Genomic DNA, 20,000 nt, shown 5'->3' on the forward strand with positions numbered 1-20,000 from the left:
CCCCGGGCAGCACCACTGTCATCCACACTGCTGCTTCCACTGTTGTGTCGGAACTTGAATGGCTTTGATTCAATATCCACTTGCACTTCCATACTGTTCCCTTCTCTGAAATGAGAGTAACAGAAATAAAACTATTTCTGACTTCACTTTTATTTCTGTTCGGATGAGAACAAAGGCAGCTGTTGAAGCATTTTAATGCAGATTACATTCTACTAACAAAACTACACATAAGAGGACCATCCTTGTTGTGTTTGTCTTGTGTAACCGACTATGCAACTCTGGCAGACCTAGAACTTAGAGAACTCCTAAGTGCTAGGATTAAAGGTGTATATCACTATGAACACTCTAAGAGAATCATTTTAATACTTCTTTAAAAAAAATATATATATATAATGAGTATGTGCCAGCAGAGTACCTGGATATGGATATATATACCCAGCAGAGGCTAGAAGAGGGCATCAGATCCCCAAAAACTGGAGTTATAGGTAGATATGAATCACCTAATGTGGGTTCAGTATAGAACTGAACCTTGGTCTTCTAGAAAAGGAGTAAGTACTGCTGAGCCTTCTCTCCAACCCAATCAGGCCAAGTTCCCACTATAGTGGGAATAGCATAAATGTCTATAAAACCGAGTTTCCAGTATAGTAGGAATAGCATATGCCTCGTTACCAAGAGATAAAAATAACAAAGATCTGCTAAGTCTTGAGCTAGCATGATGTTAGCTGATTGCAAATGTCTGATTGGGTTGTATTTTGAAGTGATTTAGGGGGAAAATTGACCATGAAGCAAGAAAGTAATCAACAGAGCACTTCAATGGGTAAATGGACATGGTCAATTCACTACTAAGTTCAACAAGTGGTAGATAATTTAAAGAATTCTTAGTCTGATGAGGGAGAATTTAGCAAGGAGTAACCTTTCTCTTTTTGATTCAAGTGATGATTATGAAGAAGCATTGAGTGAAAGTGAAAGTGGCGATTCTAAAAATTAAAGACAGCGTTGAAAGAAAGGGGTGTGCCCGTGCCCCTAAAGCAAGTGCCCCTAAACAGGGGAGATGCTGGTGTGCTCAATGAGGATGGACTAGGAACTCTGGCACCAAATGTGGATCTAAGTCAGCGAGGATAATAACGGGCAAGTGAACAGTCCGGGCCATATCACTGAAGAAAGCAAGGGCACAGATCCTCTCTCCTTGTTTACTAGTGACCCCAAGCTACCATTTCCCTGAAATTCTGCCTGGCATTTCAAGTGACCATGTGTATGCTGTGTCCTGTGTGCATGGAGAAGCACCTTACATACAACAGACAGAACCCTGGAGTACCATAAAAGAACAACCCACACAAGAGATTCAAGACCAAGGTTGTGGTACACACACTATAAAAAGCACCTGTGCATCAAGGAAGGCTCTACCTGCTGGGTAGCCTGGCATACAAAAGCTGAGTATGGGCGATAGATAGAAGCAAGGTAGGCCTATTTTCTACAATCTCTCCAAGTTTCACCTAACCACTGTTACACATCTTATGAACAGTTTTTCTAAAGTCTCTACTTTTTTCTTTTTCAAAATTTTGCTCAGGAGGCCAGGCTGTGGGTTAATTACACTCAGGGGCTCATGTCTGGTAGGGCTAATGCTTCAAGTTTAAAAATAGCAGTAGGTACATTTACTGCTTTTCTGTCATGAGCACAGCCATCCAAGCCCTCTCCTTGCCACAGGCCTCTCCTCTCCATTCTTCACAACCACACATTTACTTTTTCCCTTGATGGAGTTCCTCCTCTGAACAGAGACTGTGCCCACTGATAGGGATAATTCCTTTTAAATTTTAAAAACCTTCTGGTCTTCTGGAAGCAGCACTCTTCCTTACCTGTCCAGAGGGATATAGGAGTTCAGAATAGACCCTGCCATTGCTCTGGTGCTGGCGTTATCACTAACTGTTCCCAAGCTCACTGTGCCAGACTCTCCACTGAGACTACACCGTTCTTTCTGTACGTCTGCTTGTACTTCCAACCTGAAAGGGAAAGGCATCATATAAACCCTCCATCATTTATAGCTCAGCAATCATATCATTCTATAAGTCAGCTAAAAACTTCAGTAATAAAGTTTCAGACACTGTAATTCTTCAGTTCCCATTTGTTTGATGATACAGATAATAATGTGGTATACTGAACAACATCCATCCAAGAGAGTCAAGAGACCATGACCAAATGGAGAAAAACAAACAAAAACATCTTAAAGATCGTAATTATTTTCTCTAGGATACAGTCCTTTGTCATGTTTCAATACACAATACAAAGTCAGAATATACTGACCAATAAACATAAAAAAAAAAATCAACAAATAATTTTTAAAAAAATCCTCTATTAATTGCATGTGGTAGCAAATATCTTTAATCCCATCCTCTCAGGAGACAAAGGAAGGCTGGTCCCTTGAGTTTGGGGGTAGCCTGCCCTATATGTTGAGTTCCAGGCTAGCCAGCACTATATAGTGAGACTTCATCTCAAATAATAATAATAAAAAAATCCTATACTAAAAGGGTTCTAAATAAACAACTTCAGCCCACATCTGAATAAGGTGTGTAGTAAGAGGTAACAATATATACCACTACAATTAATTTCTGTCCAATTATAAACTACCTAAACTAAGATAAATGACTAATTTATCTTTTAATTCATCTACCTTCCTTCAATAAAAAAGCTATAACAGAAATGGTGAATCAGAAAAACAAACAAAACACTGTAAGACAAATACGTTAATTTTTCCTCATTCTCTATGAGTATCAGTGAGACTTAGTGAGAGATGGCAACTGTCACTTTAGGGTGCAGGCTGACTCATTGCTCCAGGATTGTTTCAGGATCTGGGGCATCCTGTTTCCACCACTTCCCCAGGCCTCAGGCCAAGTCTCTCTCCCTCCCACCGTCCCTCAGACATTCTGTCTGTCTCTCTCACAGAAGCAGGGACCAGGCAAGTCATGGTCTTCCCTTCACTCACATAGCTTCAGCAGTTAGGTGAACTTCACCAGGGGCAATGTTATTCCTCAGGACTTAGTTTTTAATTCCACCAGTATCAAATACAGTAAAAAAAAAAAAAAACCCAACCAAACAAAAAAGAATCTTACACCATCATTCCCTGAATCTTATTTATTTATTTTTTTGGTTTTCCAAGACAGGGTTTCTCTGTGTAGCCCTGGCTGTCCTGGAACTCTCACTCTGTAGACCAGGCTGGTCTCAACTCAGAAATCCACCTGCCTCCGCCTCCTAAGTGCTGGGGTTAAGGGCGTGCGCCATCACTGCCCAGCTAAATCTTATTATTTAACCTTAGGATAATTATCATGCTTTGTATTTATATTGTTCATCTAATTAATATCTGGTCTTTAACAAAACAAAGCAAACAGCTCTTACTTACCTGTTGAAACAGTTTACCATGGCACTTCCCGACAGACTGCCCGTGATACTTGCTCCAGCTAATGCCATGGTGCTGGCTGTCTCACTCAGGTTGTCTCTAATGGTGCCTATTCGATCCATGTGGCTTCCACTTGCACTCAAACTGCCAGTCAGACCGCCGACACTTCCCTCTCCTATGCTAGGGTTGTGCCTAGCTTCTGCTACTGATGTTGTATCTAAATGTAAAATAATTCAAGAAATGAAATAAGAGTGATTCCTCATGTTCCTGCCTTTAACTCCTACATGATTTCAGACTACAGAGGACAAACCACACCCATGGCTAGGCATAAAGAGAACTAGTTCAGGGTATGCAGCTCAGTTTGAGACTGGCCTTAAATTGAAGACATCATTTCTTATTTTGTTGGCTAATTCCAGAAGTTGTAGGAATTTTAGATGAACTATTTAATAGGCCTCCCTGGCCTGCATGGGGTTCCAGTGAGAGATCCTATTTTCTAAATTAGTAAGATGGGGACAGAAGCTGATTTCTAGATACAGTTCACAGTCCTAACTGTCTATAAACTACTGTAAGACGTGTTAGCATTATGTTATAATTTTACAGTACTATTATTTATTCATGCCAGTATTTGGGCTCCTATTACACATCTAACCGTAATATGACAAAGCTATGAGAACCAGTAGAAGTAAAAAAGGGAGGCTTACACATGTACACCCTATACACAGCTTTTGGGATATGACCATGAAGCCCTCTTATAAGGTCACATTCCTAAGACACTCAAAGGCAGGGAACAAGTGTGGTGTAAAATTATCTGAGAGAAGAGTATTCCAGGCAGAGGCAATCACAAGTTTAAAAGCCTAGAAACAGGAGTGTGACTGTCATCTTCGAGGAGAGGTGGGTTAAGACAGGATGGGTGTGTTCAGATAGTCAGGGCAGGATTTGGACCTTAACAAGGTCTTCCGACACCCTGCTCTCTGTGTAGACAATTGTGAGATTTCAAGAGAAGGTAATCAAAAGTAAAGTGACAGGGTTCTGAGGAGCTTGCTGACATACTTGTACAAAAGGGCTTCATTCTTAAGACAAACACATGTGACAAAAACTGCTGGTTACAGAAAAAGCACTGTTTGAAGCAAGCTGATCACTGACACTCTACTGGCAGTGTGTAAAGCCTTTGGTTCATTGTACTTTCTGCCCACAGCAGTTCTAATTTGTATTTCTTTGAATAATACAGACAAATGTTTTGATTTACTGACCATCTGTAACTGTTTTCACTTCATTTCTCCTCATCCTTTTCACAGGATGTCACAATGTACCAAGCAACGTGCTGTAGGCAAAGGTTCTACCTTCCAAAGGGCATTCTCAGTAAGAGTTAAGCACCCAGAACCACGCTTCTCTCACACATTCGCCCGCCTTGGGTAGTTCCTTTCATAGCTGTGTTTCCTGAAGAAAACTACAAGCCAAGGTATGACTTTTAATCCCGTCACATGGGAAGTAGAGCCAGCCTGTTGAGTACAGTAAATTCCAGGCCAGCCAAGGCTACACAGTGAGACCCTGTCTCAGAGTGAGAAAGAAAAGAGAAGAAAAGAGAAGAAGACAGGAGAGAGAGGAGAGGGAGAGGGAGAGAGAGAGGGAGCCTAGTAAAGAGAGATGGTAGAATGAAGACACGATTCCCTTCCTGTCTGAGGGCTCACCTATGGCTGCATTAGTCCCACCAACGTTTATGTCGTTCTCATCATCAAACTCAATCCTCACTCCTTTCCCATTGCCTGCAGAAACTCCACAACCTCCGCTTCGGCAGAGGGAAATTGGGACCACACCATAGACATAAGCTAGCATGATAGGAACACCAATGCCTAGAAGGGAGTAAAATCAAGTCATTAGAAACCAAAAATAAATCACAGAAATATGATGTCTATTTCAGGATAAGGTGCACAGAGTTCTGAAGATCTTGGCTAGAACACAGGAAATGCAAGATTCCCAGGTAGCCTTCAGGTAGTGCATGAGGGACAGACAGATTCTGTGAACTTTTTAAGTACAAGCTCCTGAACTGAACTGGAGGAGAAAGGCCACTCATCAGCTATCCTAACAGGTTCTTGGGGACCAAACCTTGGGTCTTATGTGTATGCCTAAGGGAAGCGCTGTAACCCTGAGCTACAGCCCCAGCCCTAAAACTAGGTTCTTGAGTCTACAATACTTTTTAAGAAGTTACTTGAGAGAACTTCTGTAGGTTCTACTTAAACTGCCTCTTCATTTTAAAAGTAATCCTCTTAGCAACAACATAGTAGTTAAAAATACCTTTTCTATCACATTTCTAAGATTTAAAGCATGTTTTTCTTACCTACAGTCACTGCAGCTACTACCGGAGAGACGATTACAGACAGGGTGACACCGCCTGCTATGGCCAGATTCCGCTTGTGTTTTGAAACATCTTTGCCTTCATAGCGATTATGAATCTTAAATTTAAATGGGAATGGAAGTTCAGAGAAAAAAATTATAAATTTAGTTTAGATGAAACAGTTCTACCCATACAAGAACGCTGAAGCAATCTCTCATACAGTCTTAATCAAATGCTTGGCTTCAAGGTAAAAACCACAGTATCAAAATTGCTCCTTATTAAGGACCTGGTTACAGAAGAAGGCAGTGGCTCAGGAGATCTTAGTTTGAGTCAGAAGTTCAATGTCATTCTTGTGTACATTGCTGCTTCAAAGCTGGCCCAGGCCATGAGATTCTATCTCAAAGAAACAATATTAGAGTTCCACAGGTTTCTCTCTAAAGACGACTCCCTGAATTGGCCCCCAGGAGAGGTTTCTGCAATCGTTTTTACTCCTAAGAAAAAGATGAGTCTAAACAGGAGCTGTATGAATCAAATATCACTAAAATACAACTTTTCTCGACACCTTTTTTATGATAGAAAATATTTAAAAAATTATTATCAAAATCCTATCTATTTATAGTTCAAATAAATAGGGACAAAGAAAAGTAATGGTTACCAAAGGAGTTAAATCTACTTAGCATCATTGTACAGTCCACATTAGTAAATAGAATTATTGCCATAAAAATGGCTTCTGAGTTCTTAAATGAAACTGGGAAATACTTTAGTGGCTTTGTTCTTGGGCCCGTAAGGGCCAAACTAATGAAGGGCACTTCCTCGTCTGTTCCAAGACATCTTGTGAACAGCCTCTACAGCACACAGGTAGACTCTAAAGCGAACTGCTAGGTCCTCCCTTCTATGTTTTGTTCTGCAGCTCCTTTCCAGCCCACTCCTGGGCATGGTCCTGTAGCAGAGCAAAGCCAAGGTGTACAGATGCAGGCTGGATCTGTGAGGTCACGGGGAGGAAAGGAACCCTCTGCCAACTTCTGTTCTCCCCAGTCCTCCTTTCCTTCTTTTCTTCTTAAGACAGGACCTTCCTATATATATAGTCCAGGCTGGCCTCAAAGTTGAGGTAATCTCCCTGCCTCAGCCTCCCATATGCTGGGAGGATAGATGTACAGCACAGCCTATCACCTTTGGAGCCTTCTACTAGTTTCTTTCATTTGGAAAACTTTATTATATGTGTATGTGTATTTTACCTGCATGTGTTCCATGTGTGTGCCCTTTGGCCAGAGAGGCCAGAAGAGGTCATCGGATCCTTTGGGACTAGAGTTACAGATAGTTGTAGGTTGTCCACTGGTACTGAGAACTTTTCTAGAAGAGCAGTCATGTCTTAATCACTGAACCATCTCCTCAAGCTTTCCTCAACTCATAGTTCAAGATGACCTTGAACTCCTGATCCTCCTACTTCTACCTCCTAAATGCTGGGATGATAGGCATGCCTAGCTTGTTTGTTATTCTCAACACATTTTCTATTTTTGTTGTAACTAAAAGCTGTTTTCTGGCACGTTCTGGACTTACTAGGTTTTTCTGAGCTGATACAATCCCAAACATCACAGAACATCATTTAAAGGAACACTAGTACACCAACCTGTCCTTTAGGTGCATGTATAAATAACAACAGACACTTCACATTTTTTGTGATAAAGGGCCTTAGACTACAGATTAGGCTGGCCCCTAATTGCTACAATCCTGGTTTAGCCTCCCAAGTCACTCTAAAGATTTCTTATCGGCACGTGCAGTCTATCTCTTTCCCTTCTAAGTACCTAAGTAAATAGTTTTGCTTTCAATAAAAATTTTTTTTGGTAAACTACATGAAAGGTTATTAAAATAGGCTCCTGTGCCGCTTAGTGTTTTGTCAACTTGACATAAGCTAGAATCATTTGGGAAGAGGGACCTTTAACAGAGAAAATGCACATACAAAACTGGGCAGTGGTGGCACACCTTTAATATTAGCACTCTAGAGACAGAGATGGTTGATCTCTGAGTTCAAGGCCAGCCTGGTCTACAAAGCAAGTTCCAGGACAGCTTCAGAGAAACCCTGTCTGAAAACAACAGTAACAACAAAACAAACAAACAAAAAAAAAAAATAGGAAGGAAGGAAAGTAGGAAAAATGCTCACACAAGATTAAACCATAGGCATGCCTGTGGGGCATTTTCTTGATTAACGGTTGATAGCCCAACCTACTGTAGGTGGTTCCACCCCAGGGGCAAGTGGTCCTGGGTCACATAAGAACACAAGCCAGTAAGCAGAGTTCCTCCAAGGAATGTACAACTTCCCTCCATGATCAACTGTGATCAAGAAGCTAAACCAAATAAACCCTTCCACCACCAAGTTGCTTTTGGTCATGGCGTTTTATCACAGCAAGAGTTCTTATATTGGAAATAATTTTTCTTCTTTGTAGTGCTTTGAATCAAACCCAGGCCCCTCCACATGTTGTATGTTCTACCACCATGCTGTGGCCCTAACTCACTGACTTTATAGGGTTAGTTAAGAGCCTTCTGAAATAAACACTTAGAAATATCTATGTTCCTCTTCACCAGTCATCAAAACTTTTTTTTTCTATCTAGAATCTAACAGAGAACCTCCTAAAAGTTAAACAAAGTAACCTACCAACCAGCTATATGCCTTTCTAAGAAAACTAATTAAAAAATAATGTTGGTTTTCCTTTCTTTTTTTTTTTGGATTGTATTTCTAGGGCTAGAAGGATGGCCCAGCAGTTAGCAGTATATGCTGCTCTTGCAGAGAACCAAGTTTGGTTACCAGCACTACTTGGCAGCTCCTAACTGTCTGTAACTCTCACTCCAGGGGATATCATGCTGTCTTCTGGTTTCTGCAAGCACCAGGCACCCAGGCAAAACCCTCATATCAATGAAGTATGTAGGTGTCTTACAGAAGAAGATCATTCTTATCCTAAGTTTAGTAGCATAATGTAGAAACAGAATTAAAGGACACAATGGGAAAGTCTGATTCAATCTAAGTATTTTCTAACAACAGTGGCTGTGGTGGCTAGTCATGTCAACTTGACACAAGCTCATCTGAAAGGAGCAAAAGGGCTGGCTGGTGAGATGGCTCAGCGGGAAAGAGCACTGACTGCTCTTCCAAAGTTTCAAATCCCAGCAACCACACGGTGGCTCACAACCACCCGTAATGAGATCTGACATCCTCTTCTGGTATGTCTGAAGACATCAATAGTGTACTTATTTATAATAAATAAATAAATCTTTGGGCCAGAGCGAGCAGGAATGAGCAAGAAGGGTTGACCGGAGCGAGCAGAGGTCTGAAATTCAATTCCCAATAACCACACGAAGGCTCACAACTATCTGTACAGCTACAGTGTACTCATATACATAAAATAAATAAATAAAATCTTTTTAAAAAATGAGGAGCATGCCGGGCAGTGGTGGCGCACGCCTTTAATCCCAGCACTTGGGAGGCAGAAGCAGGTGGATTTCTGAGTTCGAGGCCAGCCTGGTCTACAGAGTGAGTTCCAGGACAGCCAGGGCTATACAGAGAAACCCTGTCTTGGAAAACAACAACAACAACAAAAAAGAGAGGAGCAAACCTCAACTGAGAAGATGCCTCCATGAGATCCAGCTCTAAGGCATTTTCTTAATCAGTGATTGATGGGGCCCAGTGATTGTGGGTGGTACTGTAGCTGGGCTGGTGGTCCTGGGTTCTATAAGAAAGTGGGCTGAACAGGAGCAAGCCAGTAAGCAGCACCCCTCCATGACCTCTGCATCAACTCCTCCTCCAGGTTCCTAACCTGTTTGAGTTCCTGTTCTTGCTTCTTTCAGTGATAGAATATAATGTGAAAGTATAAGCCCGATAAATCCTTCCCTTTTTTGGGGGGGGGGGGGGGGTCATGGTGTTTTATTGCAGCAACAGAAACCCAAGCTAAGACAGCAGCCATCTGGCAATAGCATGGGCTCCCTCTCTTGAGTTAGTTACTTTCTCTAGGCCTGGGTGCCCAATGGCTAGATTGAAATTTATGAGAGACTTCATATCCAGATTTACTTGGATTCAAATCCCCTTTCCATGCAATTAAAGATTATATAACCTTTTCTAAACCACACTCTTGGGCAGGACATGGCTCACAGGGTAACAGTATGTACTGTCAAGCCTAATGACCTGAATGTGACCCCCGAACAACATAATTGAAGTAGAAAACCAATTCTAGCAAGTTGTCGTCTAACCTCTACTCAGGGGCTCACACACATACCATAAACAAGTAAGTGTAAACCTCACTGTTTCAACACACAGATAGAGGCTAAAATACCTAGGTGCTTCAACATTTGGATTCCTCATTGGCTGAGTGTGGTGAAACACACCTTTCCTTTGGGAAGCAGAGGCAGGCTGAGAGTTCCAGGACAGCCAGGATTACAGAGTGACTACAGAGTGACTCCCCCCCCCCCCCATAAAGTTTGAACTTTTTAATTGTTAATTTCCCCATGAAACTGTTTTCTTTGTTCTGATTAGGTTAGAATCACATAATTTCTTGACATTCCATTAATTTAACTGAGATGGCAATAGACTTCTTAGTACTTCATAAATTATTTCATTAGCTTTTCAAAAAAAGGTTACTTAGCTTATGACATATAATTCAACATTTATAGAACAGTGGTAGGGATTAGCAAATGTTGGCATTTGGATTTCCAGCAAAGACTGTTATAACTTGTAAACTGTATTTATTAACAGCAGTAATATAATGGAGGTAGAAAATACTTTTAAAGAACTGGTTAATTATTTTTTGCTTGAGGGCATGCATTCCTTAGCTATTCACTTCTATCTTAAAGATCTCACCAAAATAACTTTACAAGGATATACCCAAGAGAACAATGCCAATTATCCTTCAAAACTTCATACCAGACATTCAATCTATAGTATAGATTGCAACAATTTTAAATGAAGGTTGTTTTTAATACATACATATGAGCTTGCAAAATACTTGAGTTTACTGTAAAAAATAGGGTCTTTTGTTAGTTTACTTATTTGTTTATTTTTGAGACACGTGGGCTGGCTTCAAGCTCCCTATATCCTTTGACTATATGACTTTGAACTTCTGATCCTTCTGCTTCCACTTCCTGAGTATTAGAATTACAAGTATGGGCCACCACACCCAGCTTATGCGGTGCCAAAAAACAAATCCAGAACTTCATGAAAAATTCTACCAACAGAATTATATCCCCAGCCCAAAACATTTATAATAAAGAATTTAAAAGCAAATTCTATGTTAAAAAACAAAGCAAAGAGCCTTCGTTACTAAGACGACACACAGTTCAGGGTAAGCTGCAGTAGTAAGAGACACTAACCTTGCGGCCCACGTACACAGGAATGCCAATGATCATGGCAGGAATGGCAATGCCAGCTATAAGAGCAATCCCCACGGGAGCACCAACAAGGGTTCCCAGCTGCCACAGGATTTTCTTCTTTCGGCTCCAGGGTTTCTTCCCCCAAAAAGTACAACCTGAGGGACTGAGAGGGGAATTACACAACAGCTGTTAGAAACTAGCAGGACAAATAATCTACAAATCATCAAAGCAACCACTGCAGAAAGGACTGCCTCTCATATAATTACCCCTTCCTTCTTTTTACTTTGGGTTCATTTAAAAGCCAAAAGATGAGAGAAAGATGCACTCTAAGTTACAAGAACAGAATATTGCTAATTATGGTTTAAAATTTATCCCTAGTTCTCCATGACTTTCAAAACCTCAGTTTCTGAAGAATATACTGATAGTGTAAAATAAAATACACTCACTTTTACCTCCATCTTAGGCATACAATTATGGACTTACATCATAAATTCAAAATTTGGACAGGAAGTGGTGGCCTACACTTTAATCCTGGCACTTGGGAGGCAGAGGAAAGTAGATCTCTGTGAGTTCAAGGCCATTCTGGTCTACAGAGCAAGTTCTAGGACAGCTACACAGAGAAGCCCTGCCTCAAAAACCAACGTAATTAACTAATTAATTAATTAACCAACCAATCTTGGGGGCCTAAATGAGACAATTTATTTATAAGAAAATTAAGAGCTGGATTAATTGCATAGAGTAGCAAATATTAGCACTAAAGTTCAACAATAACAGTGGAAAAACAAAGAAACCTCTATTTCTTATTTTTATTAATTCTAAGTTATTTAAGTACAATTTGCTAACTTTTAAGCTTATATAAATAAGAATAAAATCCATCTCTTTATGTAGCTTATAAATCTTAGGAATAAAATTACTTAGGTTAATATTGTTATCCAAACAAAAACTCTGATACACAGTGTGTAAAGTCTATTTATACATAAATAGCTCTCTCTACAAGCTTACCTTAGATAATGTAAATCGGAGATTTCTTTCATACACAACCAACAAAACTCACAACCACAGACAGCACATGTCATATGATTGCAACTCCCATCATTCATCTTTATTATATAAGCAGCACATCGTGGACATGGCTTTATATCATCAGCTATAAGGAACAAAGAGACAAGAAAGTATAAAATGTATAGGAATGATCCCCAGTACATCAGCAGTCATAACAGTACCAACAAATCTTTGCAAGTACAGTTCATTAGGTGGCGATTGTACACTGCTGGTTTTAGCATGGAAAAAATACCTTGTATTCAATTTTCAGGTTGTAAACATTTTTTCAAACATTGTAGCAATGAGAATAAAGAATAAAGACAAAGGAGAGTTCAGAACTGTATGCTGCTCTTTCAGCGAAGAGGCAGTATTAGGAAGTGGCCACTTCAGTCACTGTACACAAACCCTGGGAACTCCCTTTTCTCTTGCAATAACAACAACCAAGAACACTATAAATCAGAGAATAGTTTCAGAATAAACGCAACCATTCTTATCCTCATGACAGCTAGTGAGTGGTCTCTGACTTTTCTATTCATTATTCAAGTGTCACGAGTGAAAGTATACTATTAATGTGTTACAAAATGCACAACAGTGCCAAGTTAAAAAAATCCAGTTGTAGATAACCTTAGGCATCAACAAAGGATGAGAGCTATACCATCATTTTGAATTCTAGCTGTTCTTTAAGTAGCAACCTGTAGTTATCTAATGGCTTCCATTATCCAAATATATTCTCTTATCTTATACTCAGTTCAGAAAGAGTATTTAAAATGCCAACCACTGGGTTTAAGTATTTGTTCCACACCATTTTTTTTTATTTTTTATTTTTTGGTTTTTTGACACAGGGTTTCTCTGTATAGCCCTGGCTGTCCTAGAACTCACTCTGTAGACCAGGCTGGCCTCGAACTCAGAAATCCGCCTGCTTCTGCCTCCCAAGTGCTGGGATTAAAGGCGTGCACTACCACTGCCCTGCGCCATTATTTTTTTTTTTAGAATTATTTATTTTATTTCATGAGTACACTTTAGCTGTCTTCAGACACACACACCAGAAGATCCCATCAGATCCCATTATGGATGGTTATGAGGCACCATGTGGTTGCTGGGAACCAAACTCAGGCCCTTTATGAGAACACTAATCACTGAGCCATCTCTTCAGTCCATCTATTACTTTTTAAAACAGTAAGCAAATATTCTATTTTCCTTTCTACAAGTTTTATGCTCAATCAATAACTGCTTTATCAAAGAGTTCAAGTTTTCTTAGTGTTTCTTGTAAGGCTAAAGCTGTTTATAACTTAAAAATTAGTAAGGCTCACATTAGTATTTTAATAATTCAAGCTATTCTGAGCATACCAATGGCTCCAAGCAGCCAAAGACAAAGATAAATGATTAATTTCTAGAATATAAAAAGCATTTCTAAATTATGATCTAAATGACTCCAAGAATATAACATTGCATTACAAATTTTAAACCCAGGATAAGGAAAAAAAGCTAGCTTTTACCCTTAAGACAACATATATTTCAAAAAGAAATGCTATTCCTATCTGCTTAAGAAGCAGCAAACACAAAACATAAACTTAGTAAACATTATGAAATTATTTTGGATTTTTTAAGGCTGGAGGTAACTCTATTACACAGTTGTCCAGTGTGAACTTTGCATGTAACAATCTTGTATCACACATCAGAAAGCTGAAAACAAACATGCCTGAACCAAAATCCCTCATTTACCTGCCATGATACCATTAATTTTACTTAGCTATAAAAGAACTTAGGTTATTTCAACAGATAACCAAATTCAAGCCAAACTGATTCAACCTTTGCAGAATTTGCTAGTTACCACAGCAAAGCATTCCAGTGTAACATGGTTACATACACTCTCCCGTGGTGACTACTTGGAGGAAGCCCAATATTTGCTTAGATAACTAATTGGCAATGTTCATTTTAAAAAATAACAATAATTTCAGTGTTCCTTCTTAATTTAATGGTTTGCACAAGCTCAAATCTCTAGCAGATTTTTGTGGTGTTTCCATATCTAACATTGTAAGAATGCATATGAGCTAGAAATGCTGCAACCCATAGACATAGGCATTGTTAGTGTCTTCATTTTAAGATAGGACAAATGCCTTGCTCAGGTCACACATAGGAAAAGGAGACTAGAGTTTATGCTATTACTCTACATGTCTGAGTGTCCTGTGAACAAAAATACCTCCTCTGTCAGAGGAAAGTAATACTGTTATTTCCAAGGGAAACAGCCAATGGCTACTGCTAAGTCTCCAGGAGCAGATCCTCCCTAAATTCTTCCTGGATCCCCATGTATAATTATTATAATTATTGCTAATGCCTTTGCATTCTGCCTCAAATCTTTAGGAGAAGAAATGCAAACAAGCCAGTAAGCAAATAAGAGGGAAAACTCAAGTATATTACATAAAACCCATACTAGAGTAAAGTTTTATAGTTTTTAATGTGCAATCTTGGGGCTAAATAAGTAAGGAAAGGTTGTAGCTTAATAGTGATATGTTTGTGTGTCAAGTTGACAAGGGGTCAATTATACTGGCTGATTTTGTATGTCAACTTGAGCCAGCTAGAGTCATTACAGAGAAAAGAGCCTCAGGTGAGAAAAGCTCTAAAGCTTGAGATCCAGCTTTAAAGCATTTTCTCAATTAGTGATCAATGGGGTAGGGCCCAGCCCCCTGTGGGTGGGGCAAGACTGGTAGTCTTTTCTTCTATAAGGAAGTAGGCTGAGAAAGTCATAAGGAACAAGCCAGTAAGCAGCACCCTCCATGGCCTCTGCATCAGCTCCTTCCTCTAGGTTCCTGTCCAAACTTCCGTCGGTTGGTAATGAACAGTAATGTGGAAGTATAAGCTGAATAAACCCTTTTCTTCCCCCCATTCCCCACATCTTTTCCCCGCCTAAAATCACCGAGCAATCTCTATGTCAAATAAGTTGTTATTATTTCTTAAAATCAGTTAGGGACTAGGCAGAGGGCTCAGTGAGGAAAGCACTTTCTTCATATTCATGAAAATCAAAGTTTGAATCCCCAGAAACCACACATAGCCAGACAAAAGCAGCACAGAAGTGCACACACATCTGCAGTCCCAGTGCTCCTATGGTGAAATGGAAGGCAAGGACAGGGGAATCCCTGGAAGCTCACAGGGCAGCTCTACTGATACACAGAGCAGAAAAAAATAAGGCACCATGTTTAAGACAAGCAAAAGGTGAGGACAACACCCACATTATCCTCTGATCTCCACTCATTTGCCCACCCCACAGACACACACACACACAGAGTATATAAATACAGGCACAATACCTGCTGCTCCAGATTCCTGGCTGTAACTAATAGATGAAGACCGTATAGTTCTTAAGCGTAAACTCTGGGCTCTTTCCTGTCGAGCAGCATCACAGGTCTGGTTTGGATGCCAGATCTGTTTACAGTGGTAGCAAAACTCTGTTCCACAGCCTTCTCGCCCACAAGTTAATTTTGGACAGCTGGCACATCCAAATGCTATCACAGCGTATCTTGAAAGAAAAAGAAAATGATTTAAAATTTGTCACAAAACAAAAGCAACTCAGTAAAAACTGAAAAGAGAATCCAATGAAAATGTTCAGAAAGCACTTTTCATATATGCATTAATAAAAAAAATCACAAACAATAACACTCTAACCAACATGAAAATAATAAAAAAATGAGTTTATAAATGAAAGTATATAAATACCTTATAATATAAGGTATAATATATATTAATATATATAATATAAGGTATAATATAAGAATATAAATTCTTTTAAGAATTCTAAATTCTTTACTTTTGAATTTTAGCCAGGTGTGGGTAGGATGCAATAATTCCAGCACTCAGAGGCAGAGGCTGGCAGATCTTTGTGAGTTCAAAGCCAGGACTATATGGGAAGTCTCTGACTCAAGCAAACAAAACAGTAACAAAACCAATAACAATATCACATCATAACGTTTACTGGAAATGAAATAGACTTGGGGGTGGAGTTGAATAAAGATAGTGAGTACATTTACAACTGTCTTTAATGCCTATTCTCTCAGTAAATATTTTTGATAGTTAAAATTTTTATTTTTTGTTTTTTAAAGATTTATTTATTTTTATGTGTATGAGTACACTGTAGCTGTACAGATGGCCAGAGCCATCATGTGGCTGCTGGGAATTGAACTCAGGACAGCCCCACTCGCTCCAGCGTAATTCACTGCAGCTGCCTTCAGACACACCAGAAGAAGGCGTCAGATCTCATTACGGATGGTTGTGAACCACCATGTGGTTGCTGCGATCCGAACTCAGGACCTTCGGAAGAGCAGTCAGTGCTCTTACCCACTGAGCCATCTCACTAGACCCCTATTTTTTTTGTTTGTTTTTTTGTTTTTTTGAGACAGAGTTTCTCTGTGTAGTCCCTGGCTGTCCTGGAACTCATTCTGTAGACCAGGTTGGCCTTGAACTCAGAAATTCACCTGCCTCTGCCTCCCAAGTACTGAGATTAAAGTCATGCACCACCACTGCCTGGCAAAATTTTTAAACTTAAATTTGGGTACTGTTAAGACATTTGTCCCAGAGAAATTAAATTATCTTCACATCAACATTCATTAGCAATATATTCATAATAGCCCTGACTGAAAAGGGCCCAGATGCCCAACAACCAGCAAATGATTAGACTGACATGCACAACATAGACTACTACACAGGAATCAAAACAAATGATTGACAGAAGTAACAAGATGTAATCTCTAGGAGATTAGATGGAGTTTTAAAAAAGTCAATTTTAGAAAGTTACAAACTACACACCTCTATATGTGTAACACTTGAAATGACAAGGCTTTAGAAATGGAAAGAGGATTAATGACTGCCAGGGTTCAATGGAGAGAGTGGGAGGGAAATGAGGAATTATTGCCTTTCTTTAAAAAAAAATTGGGCTTTTTGCTTGATTGTTTTCTTTTAAATTTGAGACAGGGTCTTACTAAATTGCTGCCTCTGAACTATTAGTCAGGCAGATCTTGAACATGTGATCCTACCTCAGTTTCTTCAGTTAGAGGGTAGTGTAAGGCATCAACAGCTGGCTGTAACTGGCAGTGTAAAAGATTGTGATATCCTTGACTGTGATGGTAAGGCATACAAACCTATATCTGACACAAAATTCTATGTAACTAAATCTAGCCCACACAAACTAGCCAGTACACATAAAAAGGGAAATCTAGGTAAAACCAGCAGACTGTGTGTAATGATCTGAATGATACATGCTCCCCTACTCAAGTACCCCACACTGCACTTGAGTGCTTAGCTGGAGGAAGCATGTCACCAGGGTGTACTTTAAGGTTTCAAAAGCCGCGTGCCATTTCCCTTTTGCTCTCTGCTTGCTGCTTGCATGTGAGATGCCAGCTCTCAGCAGTTCCTTCCACCATGACTGCTGCTGCCCTGCTCTCCCACTATGATGGTGACGGACTCATCCCTGGGCATGGTGTTTTATCACAGCAACAGAATAGCAAATAATACACTGAATCTATGCCAACATCCTGCAATGGCAGAAGTGATGACCATACTGTGATACTGTTCTACAGCTGTAAACTGGTAATGGGGAGAGGGACAAACTGTGACACATGGGAGCAGTTCTATTCCTGTTAAGTGCATATACACACAATTATACAAACGAACTGTCAAAATTTAGCTTTCTAGTTCTCACTGAAAGCAACATCAAATAAGCCTATCATTTAAGTTTTTGTTTTGTTTATTTTTAAAATACCAAACACTTCCCGGAAAGTTAGGGGAGTTTTGATGTTCTTGTTACTGGCAACAAATTTAAGTAATCATAACTAAGATTGTATCCAATTTCAAGACTATCTGCATAATTGTACAAAACTGCTTCCTTAAGCATCCCATTCTTCAAAGTTTTCACCTTAAATTCTATTGTACTTCTGGGAGAAGTTGTTGAAATGGTACAGAATCAATGGCAATTTAAATAAAAAGGGGAACTTAGAATTTCATTTCCCTGGATTTTAAGATAGCCAATGAGGGGCTGGAGAGATGACTCAGCAGTTAAGAGCACTTGCTGTTCTTACAGAGGAACTAGGTTAGATTTCTAGCACCCACATCCATAAGTAGTTCACAATGGTCTGTAACTCCAGGCACAGGAGATTTGATGCCCTCTTCTGGACTCCATAGGTACTACATACATGGCATTGCATACAGGTGGTACGCAGATTAACATGCAGGCAAAACACCCATACACATAAATATAATATTTGAAATTAAAAAAAAAAAAAGAATAGCTAATTCACTGCAGTCTCAGGGGTGGTGGAATCTACATTTTCAACTCTAAAATATCTATGATTTAAGGTCAAGTTTTTATATAAAAAGTAATTTCAGTGAAAAGTTTTTAGTGAAAAGACATTTTATTCTAAACCTCTTCTATATCGTATCTTTTATTAGAGAAATGAAGGAGGATAGAAGAGGAGCAGAATGGGAGATCAGACAAAATTTGGAGGGAAGCTAATGCTAAGACACCCATTTTGTTTGTTTATCTGTTTAGAAAATGGCAGTAATCGGGGGTTAGACAGATATGGCTCAATGGTTAAGAGCACTAGCTGCTCTTGCAGAGGACCCACATTGGATTCTCAACATCCATTCACATGGTGCTCAAATTATGCATACAAATTTTATGTTAGTGGTAAAGTTTTCTATACAGTACCAGCTACATGTAAAATATGCTCTTAGTGTCTAGAGAGCCAGTACAAGTGATAATGTAAAAATCAGGAATCCTAACTAGTTTTGCATCCTCTGTGGTGAAGACTGACAATCAACACCAACTTACTGTATGGTGAAATTAATGAAGGTTAATTCTTTACTAAATTTATATAAATCATAAATTTGTCTTTCCTTATTTTGTTTCTCTTGGTGTCCATCTCTTTATTGTAAGGTGTATTCAATTTTAATACATAATGTGGCAAGTGAGTAAATAATCCATGTATGTTTTCTTGGTTTTTGTTTTTTTTTTCTATAACTACCTCTAATCTTCTCTGATTTTGTTGTGGGTCCCTTAGATTTAACTGTCCCAGTTTATGCTGCCCAGTTTCTGATATTTCATTAAATAACTTGTATTCTGGGGTTCCATGAAGGATACTCAGAAAACCACATTCTTCTACATGATATATACAAGACTCATTCTCTGTGTTTTACAGTAGCATTAGATGTACTGATTCTTAGAAAGGTTATTTTAGGTAAAATGTTTGTCCATCTCAAAATCTAATTTTAGGGGAATAATTTGCAAATCATTATATCAGTGAAAATATTGTGAAAGCTGGTCTATAGGGTCAAGAGTGATACAATCACATCTGTTTGTTTAAACAAGGTACAGGCTCTTGCCTGTATCTAAAAGTTATAGAAAGTTAATGCTATTTTTCTAGACAGAGTACAACTCATCATAGATCTCAGAGTTTGCTTCTACCATTATACTTGGAAGTTCAGCTAGCCTTGGCCCAGCCTAAGAGTTATCTTCTTTTTATTTACATATATACATACATATTTATTTACTTTTATTTTTGAGGCAGGGTCTTATGCAGCCTGGGCTGGCTTTTTTTTTTCTTGGCTTTTCGAGACAGGGTTTCTCTGTGTAGCCCTGGCTGTCCTGGAACTCACTCTGTAGACCAGGCTGGCCTCGAACTCAGAAATCTGCCTGTCTCTGCCTCCCAAGTGCTAGGATTAAAGGCGTGCACCACCAACGCCCAGCTTGTTAAGACTGTTCTTTATACTACAAGAAAATTCTTATTTTATCCCCAGAGAAAAACAAATTAAGAAAAGCCAAACAGTATGTTCTCACCCACAGTCAGGAGCCGGACACCACCTACAGTCAGGATCTGCAACAAGCCACCTTCGAAGCATAAATTC

The 20,000-nt window shown here is 39.3% G+C and overlaps 1 protein-coding gene across 1 annotated transcript; it reads right to left on the bottom strand.

Annotated features, from left to right (window-relative positions):
• Nucleotides 1-2: 2 nt before the first annotated feature.
• On the bottom strand, nucleotides 3-19,994 carry Rnf19a (ring finger protein 19A, RBR E3 ubiquitin protein ligase; the record flags this gene model as incomplete). Its single annotated transcript, XM_031358112.1, has 9 exons — nucleotides 3-105; nucleotides 1,854-1,997; nucleotides 3,392-3,605; nucleotides 5,077-5,238; nucleotides 5,724-5,838; nucleotides 11,070-11,232; nucleotides 12,072-12,216; nucleotides 15,416-15,624; nucleotides 19,933-19,994. Coding segments are annotated over 9 exons (1,317 nt in total), but the record flags the coding sequence as incomplete, so codon positions are not given.
• Between the last annotated feature and the right edge of the window lie 6 nt (nucleotides 19,995-20,000).

This window comes from Mastomys coucha, unplaced genomic scaffold (genome assembly GCF_008632895.1).
Source record: "Mastomys coucha isolate ucsf_1 unplaced genomic scaffold, UCSF_Mcou_1 pScaffold7, whole genome shotgun sequence".
NCBI lineage: Eukaryota > Metazoa > Chordata > Mammalia > Rodentia > Muridae > Mastomys > Mastomys coucha.